General features: G+C 40.2%; 2 protein-coding genes across 3 annotated transcripts; one reads left to right on the forward strand and one right to left on the reverse strand.

Annotated features, from left to right (window-relative positions):
* Nucleotides 1-137: 137 nt before the first annotated feature.
* Nucleotides 138-10046, reverse strand: RB195_002701 (uncharacterized protein; the record flags this gene model as incomplete). Of its 2 annotated transcripts, none has more annotated exons than XM_064200078.1 (14): nucleotides 138-199; nucleotides 267-359; nucleotides 1099-1183; nucleotides 1294-1446; nucleotides 2348-2444; nucleotides 2530-2633; nucleotides 2742-2865; nucleotides 6292-6445; nucleotides 6497-6622; nucleotides 6708-6823; nucleotides 8312-8414; nucleotides 8725-8811; nucleotides 9676-9811; nucleotides 9984-10046. In XM_064200078.1, the coding sequence occupies 14 exons, from the start codon at nucleotides 10044-10046 to the stop codon at nucleotides 138-140; spliced, it is 1503 nt and encodes a 500-aa protein (XP_064055958.1). The 2 variants fall into 2 exon arrangements, with proteins under 2 accessions (XP_064055958.1, XP_064055959.1); XM_064200077.1 differs by having other exon boundaries at nucleotides 9984-10040.
* Nucleotides 10047-10092: 46 nt separating this feature from the next.
* Nucleotides 10093-11825, forward strand: RB195_002702 (uncharacterized protein; the record flags this gene model as incomplete). The annotated part of the gene is made up of 3 exons (XM_064200079.1): nucleotides 10093-10113; nucleotides 10230-10889; nucleotides 11637-11825. 3 exons carry the CDS (start codon nucleotides 10093-10095, stop codon nucleotides 11823-11825), a joined length of 870 nt encoding a protein of 289 aa, XP_064055960.1.
* Nucleotides 11826-14202: the final 2377 nt, after the last annotated feature.

A 14202-nucleotide genomic window follows, 5' to 3' on the forward strand; every position in this document is an offset into this window, starting at 1 on the left:
GAAGTCGTGGAATTTGAAGGGAAAGGAGCACAAATAGCTGTGGTAAGTGAACAGCACGCAGGAGAAACGAACCCATCAACGAACATCGATAAGGGCAGCTCATCTACGGATTCATACTACAACTACGCTCAGTAATCCTATTCCTCCTTGCTGTCATCGACAACCATAAACAACTTCTGTACGAGAACAGTAAACGACGCTGAAATCGAAAACATTAATTCCAGATCAAATTTGATGAAAACGAAGGGTACAGGGCGTTAACTGACCAGAAATATTTTCTACGAATTTCGGCTTGTTTTTCCAAGCGATGAAAATTAAATACACAGGCACCGCGGAAAGCATGATCATGAGACCAATGGCTAAAGAAAGTTGGTTAAGAATATAAAAATGTAGGATAATAATAAAGGATAAAAAATGAAGTGTCTGACGTTAATCAATCCTAGCACATCTAACTGGCCACAACGGACGGAATGGCTTGTTTTTAAGGTGGCGTGGTCGTGAGCGTTTGATTTTCTCCAAACTTCCGCAGATAAATATTTAGGAGTTCAAATCAACTTTGTTAGTGACTTCTTCACATGATTCAAAAAAAACTTACGCGGCAAAAAGCGGCACCTCGGATACCGTAAAATGTCAACTATGTAATTACGTAGTTAAAGCAGCATCTATAGAACCATTCACCCCCACCCCCCCTCCCCCCAGATTTCATGAAAGTAAGGTTAAAATACTCTGTCAGTCGCAGGAGCTCGCCTTTCATGCTCTAATTTCTATTTTCTTATTTTCTACTCTAGCTATTTTGAGTATCGGACCGCTTGGAATGTGCCACCGCGCTCACTTCAATTCAGAATCGTTTAAATTTCACTAACACGTAACACCTGAATAATGCCTTGTGGGGCTAGTAAATGTATCAAATCTGTGTTTTTCCCTCCCACACAAGTATGGTACCAATTTATCAACCAAGGAGGGATAAAGGGCTTGGTGAGCACTAGGGCGGAATCGAACCTCCTACCGATCATGCTGCAACCACAGCGGGACCTCTTACCGACTGCGCTACACCGCCATAAATAATAATAAACTACTATAAATGATAATAGAATTAACCTGTGTCCTTGGGTGCTGCCATAATTGGAATCACAACAAGTGCTACACATCCACACATAAAGATTGCCGGCCATACCAAAGAGACCTAAATTTTGATTTCAGTTCAATATGCTGTAAGATACCGCCTGCAGTCAGTAAATGATATTTGCCTCAAGAAATGAGCAAAATTAATAGCGGGGGAAAAAAACGAGTTACCTTGATAGGCCTTGGAGCATCAGGCATTGACTTCCGGAGATAAAAAAGAGCGGCTATCGCTGCTCCGATGGCAAGCCAGTAGGTGATTTGAATGTAGTTGATCAGAGAATAGACATTCTTTGACAAGATAAGGTATGCTAGTGACAAAACGCCCTAAAACAACCGGTTCATCTATAGGTTCAAAAATATGCAAAGGATGGGCGAAAAGTGTGTATTTGCAGTACTCTTGTATTGGAACGTTGTGGCATGCGGTTTGAGGCGGATGCACGACGTCCAGTTCCCGTGATGTGAATATGATCTGCGGCCTCTTTTTTCGCACATTTTTAGTAATTGTCTTTCAGACAAATTATGAGGGATGTTTGCAGACCAGAGTAAGTTTTGCATTCATGGGAAATTCGCCATGTGCCTCGCCAGAAACGAAGACAGCGCTTAACGATTTCGATTGATTAAGTGATAAATGAGGAAGAATTATCTGAGGACGCTGGGCTGAAGAGATTGGCGAGATGCATGAAAATATAGAGGATTTTGAAGGCGCATCGAGGAAGTGCTGTGGTCGAAAAGGTTTTTACAATTGAAGGCCAGAATTCCATGGAAATCCTCGTAGTTCCCTCGTTGCAGCAAAAAGAAATATATGGAACGATATTTTTTTCCGATTAACTAAGCAAAAAACCAATGTCCCCCAGACAGTCCGGACCTCATTTCGAGGGAATCTTCGTAGAAGACAAGCTGAAAAGTTGGAGAATTGCTAGTTGAATCGGTTATACTGCATTAGAAAGACTGCGACGACCTAAGGCATGAGTATTTCGGACAGTTCATGAGGATTTAGTTGTACTTTTGTGCTCGGTTTTCCAACCAGTTCAATAAAAAACGTAAAATTTTTGTTTCCCATCGATAGAAGTGTTTTGAAGCGCGATTTTGCTTTTCGATCAACTTGAAGATGTTATGAAGACAGAGATAGCCCAAAAACGGGAGTAATCCGTATTACTCCTATCAGTTACCATAATGCAGTAGATCTCGGTAATACGCTATGAGACAACCAAGCCTCTTAACCTACCATTGCAATAACTGCTGGGATCGGGGTTCTCGTGTTCTTGTTGATCATGGTGAGCACCAAAGGCATTTGTCCTTCTCGTGCACCAACGTAGAAAAGTCTGGAAAAAACAACAGTATTGTTCATCATCAATAACTCGAGGAATATTCCATAGTTGTCCAGAAAACTCGATTTGACTCGCAAACCTGGATGACGTGAAAATCACTCCATTCGCTGATCCAATCGTAGAGCATGCGACGAATAACGGCATGCAAAAAGCGAATGGTCCAAAAAGTTTGTTTGCGAACAACTGAAACAGTGTTAAGTTCAAAAAAATGCTTCTAACCTAGTTAGAAGCTCTTAATTTATTTTGGCAAACATTTAGTTTGGCACATTTCCAAGCTATTAATGCACTTACCACTGCTACAGCAGGGCTTTCTAGCATTTCATCAGGCGAAATTGCGGTGTAGAGGGCAACATTCGTGAGCACATAGATAATGGTACATGTTGAAATGGAGATTGCTATGGACAGTGGAAGATTCCTGAATGTGGCAAACATTTCATACGGACTATACACTACATTATGAGTTTCCTTTTCCGGTCTTATTTTGTTTTCTTAAGGAATTCCCTTCCTCTTTTTTTTCATAGCGACTGCAAGTGCAGGAAATGCAATAGGATATTACTATTCTACTTCTTAATAACATTACTATTGTATGGTATTGTCCTCATAACGAATATTTTCTAATGAGGGCAACAGTAATATTGTAAGGATAGGGATCTTATAAAATATACAGCGTAATATAATTGTAAGAAACCGAGTAAAGGTTCCTTTCGGAAGAATCTTTGTACTTCTCCTCTCATCACAAATTCAATATTTGAGCGCATTTGGTATGATAACGCTCTCATCCCTCCCTCTTCATTCATTCATTCTTCCTGCCTTCTTTCCTTTCTTCTCTCCTTCTCTCTCTCTCGCCGTGTTCCATCCTTTCTCAGGTCGTGAATTGCACGAGAACTACGAATTAAGTTGCCGCGCTTATCACTAGAGTCAGTAGTGCAGGTCAAGCAACGAAAACTCATTCCCGACAAATTATGCCACAAATAAGCTGCGAATCGGCTGATAGCAAGAGGTTTAGGAAGGTGGACATTATCATTGTCTTCAATTTCTTTCAACCATACCATATGGTAGAAACAGAAAATATGGTAAAACACACCACAACGATGTTCTAATCACTCGTGGACAACGTAGAGCTTGTTGGGTAGATTGCGAGTATGAGTGTGTTCACGCTCAATTATCCCTAATCGTTTTGAAAAGCGGCGTGGGAAACGGTGTTGCCAGGCGTTTGTTCCTGCGAAGCTACATTAGAACGCGCCTGTTTCCTCAGTTTTACTTGACTCGGGTGTTCAGGGACCATTATAGACTTCCGTTCGCTCGCTTCTGGATCCCGAAACCTTCATCCTCTATGAGAGATCCCAACAGCATCAACTTCCTTGTATGCTGCCTCTAACTGAGACCGGACGGTCTCTCCAGTCGATGATGAGTTTTTCATCTCAGCCTTGTGAAGTCAAGCCTTGTCAAAAAACGTAATCTGTTCCAGACAAGGCTAGTGCAGTAGGCACAGAAACCTTACTTGGTGCAGGGATCGAACATCAAGAAAGCGTTTAGAGGACACTCCCTCTACACTGAAGGTGCAGCAAACTAACAAAAAATATCGAAAGGAAATGGTGGGAAAATATTCCGGGAAAGAACGTGCACTTTTTGACGTCATACTCTGAAACCCGATTGTGTTACGAGAACCACATTTGTCAATTAGTACATCAAGTCCAGAACTGGATGAAAAAGATGGTTGGGACTGGAGCAGAAGGATCTTAAACTCCATATGGAAGGAGGTCTTCCAGATCTTTCTCAATGGTCTAAAATTTTGTGAAATGAAATTATAGCCGTATAACAACCAGAAGAATTCAGCAAGTGTGTTCTTAGCTTCATACCAGAAAGACTGAAACCGTTCAACGTTTTTTTTTATCCCCTTTTCGTCTCCCAGTAAGAGAAAAAATACTCGGAAACGTCCTCTCTTCCGCAAAAAAGCATTACTTTCAAGCAGAGAAACGTTTGGAGAATGAAAACTGTGTTAAAACGTCACAATTCAATAATGAAATCATAAATCTTAGAGGGTAAAACTAATCACTACAAAGTGTTAGATTGATCAGGTTGATCAGTAAGTTATTGTCTTTGTTTTTCTTTTTTAAGTGTGGTTTTTTTCTGCGACTCATTCATCTGGAAGAGCATTTTTTTGACGTCCGATTCATATACGCATCAGAATAATTGCATGATTGCACCATGTTCCCAATGTGGAAATTGTTTCGGGGATTATGGAACAAAAATACCGAGCCCCTGCTTGCTTCTTTGGGATCTACAAGGAGAAAAGTTCACTGAATCTCACCGAGTGCAGTGTAACACGTTTTGGAGAAGGTCTCATAAACAACGTTCACGTCGAATTCTGTTGCAACTTTATGGAAGTGGAGACGAGAGCATAAAGAGATGAAAAACGCGGAAGGATTCCGTAGTAATTCATAGAGGTGAACAGAAGAAGATGAATCCACGAAAAAACAACTCGCTAAGTGGCTGCAGACTTCATCTGTTAAGGTTCATTTATCATAGAGAATAAAGTTTTGAACTATTGAAAGAGTCGACGAGGTTGCAGCATCATTATTCCTCTTTCATAATATCCGCGTGCAAACTGCGACAACGACCCAAAAAAAGCTGAGGGCGTGCAGAGGTAGAGTCGAGTCAAAACGACTTAAAGCTGGGTTGTGTGGGTGGCTGCGCTTGAAGCGAAGAAGTGGAACTAGGATAGGATGGAAAAGGGACTCTTCCTGGCACCACTCATCGCTACAATTCACGAAGGTCCCACATTGATCTCACGCGCGCTCTTCGAGCGCAGCCGCTTAGAGGCGAAACTCATTGTCATTTAGACTAGACCATAGAATCTAAACTTCCTCGATTATAACCAAACGAATTTTTCGTTCACAGCTCGTGAAGTGGCAGATTACCAGGAGGTCAGCACAAATATAGTCGAATGTGTTGAACCCGATTTGCGCGAAACGCTGCCTCAGCGCTTTTCTGCTTCCCTCAACCGTGCCCCAATGAAAACGCCGCTCTACTACAGCTCCAGCCGGTTGAACAGATTGGATAGCGACTATATACCGGTAATACGTTGGACACGAGTCAAATGTCGCTTCTCATATCAGCAGAAGCTCTCATGTGTCTTTTTCAAATATGGTGGTGGAGTTTCTCTTGAGTAAACGGTATTAAATTTTATGCTGGGGAAACCCTTTTTTATACATATTACCCAAGTCACGAGGACTACTTTTTTTTTTAAATGCGCCCACACTATTAATAGAGTTGAATATGAAATTGAAACACTGGACGTTTGATCTACAAAAGAAAACAAGGCAAACAAAACAAGAATGGGTAGTGTATCAACTTTTTATATCGAACAAGAGAAAATGAGGCCACGTTCTTGAATTATCTTTAGGTGGTTTTGAGAAAATTTGATCACGACGTAAAATTGACAAATAGCCATCAAGAACCAGAAGAACTTCTCTTGCAACATTCATTGTAACTGCTACACCCACTGTAGCAAGCGATACAAGGTTGACGGCAAAGTGCAAGAGGTTTAAAGGCGACATTTACCGTCAGAATCGTTTTCTTTGCTAACGACTTGTGGCGATTCAGATCGAACGAACGAGTGAGACATTCACAAAGAAAAAATATCACAACAAAAACATATTCCTTGCACGGTAATGAAATGCGATGTGCGACATCTGGAACGAAATCGCGCTTGGGAGCCATGAAATCGTTGTGCCACTGTGGAGCGACACCGCTCCCGATATCGCACATCACATTATTAACCGTACAAAAACCACATTTTTTCCTACTCCCCGAAAATATTTAACAGTGGCTAATTTACCTCTTTGGATTTTGCAGTTCCTCGACGATAAAGTTGAGGAAGTTCCATCCTGAATAAGCGAATAAACCGGAGTAGAACGCGATTGATATGGTGGAGAAGTCTCGAGAAGTGTTTTCGAAGATGTTCTCGAACGATTCACGGTACTGTGGTTTTCCTGCAATAGATTCCAATTAAATTAGTCCGAAGAAACTGAGCAAAGTCGCACCTGTCATGAGCAGCACCATTCCTGTTCCAATAATCAAAACAAGCGCCAAAACTTTGGCGATCGTGAAGAAATCTTGCACGAATGTGGCCGCACGAACAGATATGCAGTTCACTGCTGTCATCAGTACTGTAAACAATCATTTGTCCGAAAATGCTCCAGCATACAATACAGCAGTAGAACTCGGTCGGCTTCAAACCAACATTTAACATACCGATCAACAAGATTGCAAGTAGTTCTGGAATACCATCTGGAGGGTCACAGTCTGGATAAAACGGTCGAAGAATGTAGATAGCAAATGTGAGCGCGACGATCGTGACCGTACATGGCCTTAAGAAACATTTTATTATCATTTTTGAATAATTGTTATATTATCATTTTTGGATATCACTTGTTATTCTGAAGTCAGCTCGGTTTAGGAGATGCTAATGTTTTCGGAAAAAGCAATCTGTGATACCTCAATCTTCCTCCTAATATATAAAAATATTTTGTTCACCTCTTTGAATTATTCTAGAAATTATCAGAGACGAACTGAACACGTTAACAAAAACTTTTCAGACCCTGTATAAACATCTCCAATGGTAGCCGCGGATTTTGTTATATGTAGTCCACAAAAGTACAATGGGCACAGCTGCTCAAGACAGATGAGAAGATATAGCCCCAACTGAGTCGGTTCTACCAGCTGACCGCGTCACTCTGCCGCAACGCATCTGCTTTTTTGACACCCTATTACCTTTCACTAATCGGAAGCACACTGCATTTCTCCGGAAACAAAATTCCGCGACTAATAATAAAAACTTATCCAGAACAAAAGAGTTAAACCTCCCTAGCAAGCATAATGGACCTGACAGAAAAAATGTACGTAATGAAAAGTGCATTCAACAATGATGTCATGCAGAAAGTCTGGAATTAAAGGAAAAACTCATCATAACTATCATAAGTCCTTTGTAGTCATTTAGAAAATTACAATCACCACAAGAAAATAGAAAGGGAATTCTCAACTACTTACTCACTGAGTGAAGCGCTTCTGGGACCCCTAGAGCAGAGGAAAAATTTCCTAGGTAGGTTCTGTTCAAGACGGTGGTGTAGCGCAGTCGGTAAGAACTTCGACTGCTTGATCGGTGGTTCAAAGGCGCACCACTACCAACCAAGCTTTTCCTCCCTTCAAGTCGATAAATTAACACCTTGCTCATCTAAGAGGGTAAAACACTGACCAGTCACATCGGTTCGCCCGCAAGTCGTGGAGGGTAAGACTGCTCATGCGTTCGTAAACCCCAAACAATTCTCAGCTGAAGTTCAACCCGAAGGTATAGGACCCCTTAGGGATTGATCAACGTTGCATCAACGTTGTGCATTTTATTCCACACCGTTTAGTGGCTAAAACCGTTCAGAAATGAAGCACTAGCATCTTTCCACTAGCACCTAAGGAAGGGGGAGATCCAACGTTTCGTACCAACGCATCAGGAAGGATCGATGATCAACGCAGTGCACTGTATCTTCTATTCTTCAGTTTGTATACAAAAACCACCTATTCAGAAGAAACAACTAAAGTTACATGAGCGTGGTTTTGTTCGATGAAATGTCTTCTTCCAACAATTGTAATGTCGCTCTACACCGATCAGTTCCATTACTGCCAGACGACTGTTTCTAACGATGATGCCATGGCTATTTGTACTAATTAGCCGAAGTAAGAACTTGTACGTGGTTGCAGAGTGGACCGGTTCTGCACGATACGGGGCTACGTGATCTTTTTGTGCACTTTCTTTTCTGGATTCTTGACGTTCTTGGGGGCGGCCAAGCTCAACACTTTCGGCTCACCTCACAACAATCGCTTCAATCCATAAACGAACAAATGCAAGAAATGGACCGAACGCTTCCATGATGTACGCATAATCTCCTCCCGACTTTTTGATGAGTGTACCTGAATATTAACGAATCTACAACTGTCATTGCAATACAGTTCCTTGTCCGTCCATCATTTATATTCTCAAAAAGGAAAAATCGTTAAAAAAAAACTCAAAATCAGTTATTTTAGTTGATTTTGATTTAAAATTTGATCCTGTGAGTTTTTTTTAACAAAATGAGTCTGGAGTTCTACGAATTTTTATATCCAGAAATGAAAAGGATGGATTAGGAATGCTTAATACGAAATTATACGTTGTGTCAACCTTTTCTCTCAGAAAAAAAAACAAGACATATTGATAAACATCTGAGGAAAAAAACAAAATTACCCAATTCAGCGTAGCAGTATGCACCGATGGCAGTGAAGGCGCCCGATGCTGTCCAAACTATCAGTGACATACCGACAGAACCGGCCTCTGCAACAAACATAAAATAATCGTGCTCGCTCCACATTTCCTAATAGAATTCCCTTAGTTTTCCAGAATTCGCATAATTCTTCACATGAATTGCTGCAAACTTTATGTCCATCCCTATTATTGGAAGCAATACCAGTATTTAGAATCAAAGGAAGAGAGCCCATTCTTTTTTTCGACAAATGAAAAAAAAACCTTGTAAACATTTTTTTCGTTTTCCAATGCGTACGTAGATGTTACTATAGCAAAAAGGGAACTGTTGCATAACTAAAAGGCGTTTAGTGTGGCCTAACCTTGTTTTCCTGATACGACACAAAACACAACACTGGATTGCTTTCAATAAACAATGCTAAATTGTATGAATGCTGATTATTTCTCAAAATTAAGACGAAACAACTTCTACAAAATCTGAATTTATGTTATATAACCTAGTATCTAACATTCATACATATATCTTTCAGTTCCATAATGTTATTCTCAAATCCAATTCACAACATAAACATGAGCATAAACTTTCGGTATCCCTCTTCCTTTCCTGAATTCACTTGTCCCTGACAAAATATATGCTACAAGCGCTGTTGGAAAAATCATTTTTATATATAATTATTCATTTTTATTATTTTAAAGAATTATTTAAGTTATATTTGAGTAAGAAGTATGTTTATTAAAAAAATGCATTTGTATATCATTATATTTAATTATTATATATGATCACGATTCAATGATTTATTATTACTGTGAAGTAATATCTCCTAGCGAAGATTTATGAACACCTCTAAGATAGCGGTCACAAGTTATGAACTATTCGTTAGTTTTGCGAACGGCGAATGGCGCAAAATTGATGAACGAATGCAGAAAGTAACTTACGTTCTTGTACGCCCGTTGGTGAGACGAAAATACCCGATCCAATGATACAACCGACGATGATCGACACCCCATTGAACAGTGTCAACGACTTTGCGAGTCCCTTATCGGTGTCGCCCTCCTCAGGCTCAGCTGCGACCTACAAGCGTGCAATTGATCTCTGGTGTGTATAAATTTCTATTGGCCCCTCTTCAATCCCAACTTTCCCTAAGATTTTAACAGAAAAATTGTGGTGAGCATTCGGACGAAACGGGAAGAAAGTTCCAGTGAATGTGGTCACACAACTTATAAATAAAAAAGCAGGAGAGAACGAGACGTAGACGATAGAAGAGGCGGTAACATTGGTTGGATTTCACACCAATTCTCATTGCCATATAAAAGTGATTCCATAGTTTTGTCGTCGCTGACGAGCGCGCAGTCATGGATGACACAAAAATCAAGGTAGGTCTTTGCCAAGTACTGTCCTTAACCGCTATTTTCTATTACTACAACAACTGTAACTCAGTTTTCTATTAGTACTGCTACTAATTCTTGTTCGACGATTACTGTAGCTTCAGGCGTTCCGTTTCGTCGGCTATGCGGCCATCGTCATTTCATTTGTAGCTGTATTCTCAGTTTGTGCTACGCTTCCTATTGTCTATATGTATGTGAGCAACGTTCGGAGGACCATGCAAATGGAGATGGCAATGTGTAAAGTCACCGCTAAGACGGTTTATGCCGATGCAGCCACGCTATATCATAACCCCTTGAATCGTACAGTGCGAGAAGCTACATATGAGGATGAAGCTTGCAGTGGTTGTTGCTTGCCTGGGTCGCCAGGAGTACAAGGCGCACCCGGAAGGCCTGGGAATCCTGGAACCCCCGGCGCACCGGGTAGGCCAGGCAATCCCGGTCGACCACCACAAATTCCGTGCGAGCCGATCACACCACCACCTTGCCCTCCGTGCCCGCCAGGCTTACCAGGTCCGCCAGGGCCTCCGGGACCTGCTGGGAACCAAGGGCCAATGGGACAGCCTGGAAGTCCCGGGCCCGATGGCGAAAAGGGTGGGATGGGCGAGAAAGGCGCCAGCGGTATGCCAGGACCTCCAGGTAAGCCCGGGGCGAATGGAGAGCCTGGCGCGAACGTCGAAAACGGTCAGCCAATTCCGGGAGGACGTGGACCGCCTGGACCGCGAGGACCTCCTGGCCTACCAGGACCTCCCGGAAAGAACGGAAATGTGAGTAGAATTTTATTCTTCATCCTCTATGCTATTTATTTTTTTTACAAATTAACTTCGCCATCCGAATTATCTAGAAAACGATCTCGTCAGTTCCACTCCAAACCGCCGATTTTTCGTTTTAGTGTGAATGTGTCCAGAAAATCTACTGTAGTGACCCCGTGCCCATATCTCTAATTCTTCGTCTTTACTCTTTCTTCACTCTTACACGCGATATGCATTAGAATGCTTCTTCGTCGCACAACTACCAGTTTTTCGGATATATCACAGTTCATCCAGTTTAACATAAGTGTTCGATCTAGGACTATTCTAAGATTTTCATTGTTCCTAGATTTGTGAGAGCATTTTTCCAAATCTATACGCTCGGAGAAAGATACCGTTTTTTTTTTAGAAAATTCCCTTTCAACTTATTATCCTTCGAAAAATCTGGAACAGTATTAATCACCGAAATGTTCGTTATTTCCTCCTTTTTTCTGTTTTATTATATTAATGAGTAGAAAGTTTGATGGAAACAGTTGATAGACGGTCAATACATGCAAGATGACAGTTCGAATACCGACTGGCGGACTGTCATTCCCACCTTCATATGTTTTGACAATAGAAAAAAAAATAGAACGAAAACTAAATATACTACGGTACTCATAAAAGGGATGCAGCACCACCTCTACTTATTTATACATGAATAAAAGAAACTAAATATATCCTTCCCACTTTTTCATTCACTCTTAAGTATTTATTCACTTTCAGGAAGGCGCTCCAGGAGCAGATGGCACTAAAGGTCCCACAGGAGCGCCTGGCAATCCAGGCACCCCAGGTCAACGTGGATTACCAGGACAACCAGGAAATCCGGGTAAAAACGGCGAAAGAGGAATCTGCCCGAAATACTGTGCACTCGACGGCGGTGTATTTTTTGATGACATGCTTAAAACTTCCTAAACTTGTCCCTGCAATAAAATCTGTCTATTAAACGTGGACGACGAATAAGTGCTCGTGTAGTTGTAAAGTGAACGTACAGCCTAACACTGCTGATGTAAGAAAACGGTTGAAAAACTCACCAGTTTGTCCGCTTCTGGAACTTGCTGTCGTTGTTTTTCTACGGACATGGCTTACTACTGAAACATGTTGGATGGTCGAATGTACATTCGAAAAAGTCTAGTTCGATAATCGTACACGAAACGATAGGATCCAATGAACTGATGCGCATTCACTAAAACTAACGGAATGCGATGTAAACGAGAAGAAATACTCGCGCTGACTAATCGAGAGAGTATAGGAAATGAACCGACTCGGAGAAGTGCATGTGCGGACGCTGAGGACGAAAAAATTGAGCTTCGTTTAGGAACGAAAGAAAAGCACAGCTGTTCAGAATTAATTCACTGATGATTAAGAAATAATAATACATTTCCATTCTCTCGGAGTTTTTCTGGGAGGATTTAGTAAGTGACGAAGTTCATCAACTACGTTGCAGTGAATTTTATGTGACCACGTCGAGCCGAACTTCAGAAGAAGCATGAAATTACCGTACTAGGTTGGAGCCGAATAAACGTCATTCACAACTGTAGTATGTATATAATAAAAAACAAGAATAGAGTAAGAAAAGTTGGAAAAGATGGATAGTTTCGCCTCTTCTAAGACGATCCACTTCTAAATTACCATCCCTTGAAGTTCCTCAGTAGTGAAGGGAGACCAATCGAAAAACAAAACATGTAATAGGAAGAAAGATAGGAATTTGGGAACAATTAATAAGAAAATTTTGTTTGTTTCGTTCCAGAAAAATAGCTACAAAAAACCGATTTTAGGCTCCAAAAAATGAGGAATGCGGATTAAGAACCGAAAATTTATCTTTTCCAACAGAAAAGGTGAGAAATTCCACTTCTTGGGCAGTTTGATGCCAGTAAAATCTTAGTACTTTAATATGTTATAAAACTATACATATGTAACTAAAATACGATATATGATACGGATATAGCTTGCGGAATGTTGGAAAATAAGAAAATAAAGGCAAAGAGTGAATAAAAACACCAATAAATACTTTAAAAATCACTTTAAAAAAGTGGTGAGTATACGTGAGAAAAGAATGGCTTGACTTGACATTTATGGTTTTTTTTTTCGTTCGTTCGAACAATCCGTGAACAAAGTCAAGGAACTCGTATGCAACTCTTTGTGGAATAATCTTTGAGAAATAACATAAAGACAGACATATTGAACTTAAAATACATTAAATATACTACTGAATTCCGTAAAAATGGGTTATCTTACCTGATCATATCAAATTCCGAACACATTGTCTTAACTTTTTTACATTCATGATTTCTTAACTAGAATTTTGTTGAAGGATAATCGAGGACAATTTCTTAGCTCCGTGAGAATCTAATAAAATAATGTTTGCAGTCATTTTTTATAATTACATATTTCTACTTCTTTAAACTACTGGAACTTATGTTGTTAACTATTTTCACATTCGATACAGTATTCTTAGTATTCTCCACCATTTCTAGTGATTCTAGAAGTCATCGCGTTTTTTTTTTGCAGGAGAGGTAGTTTGCACGGTCTAGTAATCCTACAAGAACTCCTACAGACTCCCAAAAGTAAATAATGACAAATTATTCACAGGAAAGACAGGGATATGGAAAAATAGACGGTGATTTTGGGAGGGTCATCAATAACTAGTGCGGTTCCAAAACACCAGAGTTTTTTCCCGATGTTGCTTTTCCTTTCTCTGGTAATCCACAAACAAACAGAAGACAAAGGAATGTTAGAAGAATGGAAATGGATTACCTCCTAACACTGTGATCGAAAGATTCTTTTTCTTGTATTTTATAGCGTAGCCTCTGAGACACTCTGACGACCTCTGAGTACATAAACCTCATGATTCATTTTCTAAGCAAAGAAAAAAAAATAGCACCAAAAGTTTTATTTGAACTCAAGTCTTAATCGCCAGCTACGGGCGTACTGTCACGTACAGTCGAAGGTCGAAGGAACTTTTTCATTCATCCGTCAATTAGCTCAAAAAACATGAGAAAGTCACAGAGAACATTAAAAAACAAATTGAAAACAATTCATTCGCAGTTCATTTTTAATCAGTTTGTCAGGTTTGCGAAAACTTTTTAGACATTGAATCGCTTTCGGACTGAATTAAATTGAGAAAAGGGAGTGAAAAAAAACAACTTCTGTAAATTATCGTGAATTTCTTTGTAAACAAGTCTCAAAAAACACCCAAATAAATTTGAAACTAATCCCTGACACTAAACTAAACACTAAAACATTAACAGAAATTTCTAATTCCAAACAGAAATTGCTTCTTGTAAAACAG

Source organism: Necator americanus, chromosome IV (genome assembly GCF_031761385.1).
Source record: "Necator americanus strain Aroian chromosome IV, whole genome shotgun sequence".
NCBI lineage: Eukaryota > Metazoa > Nematoda > Chromadorea > Rhabditida > Ancylostomatidae > Necator > Necator americanus.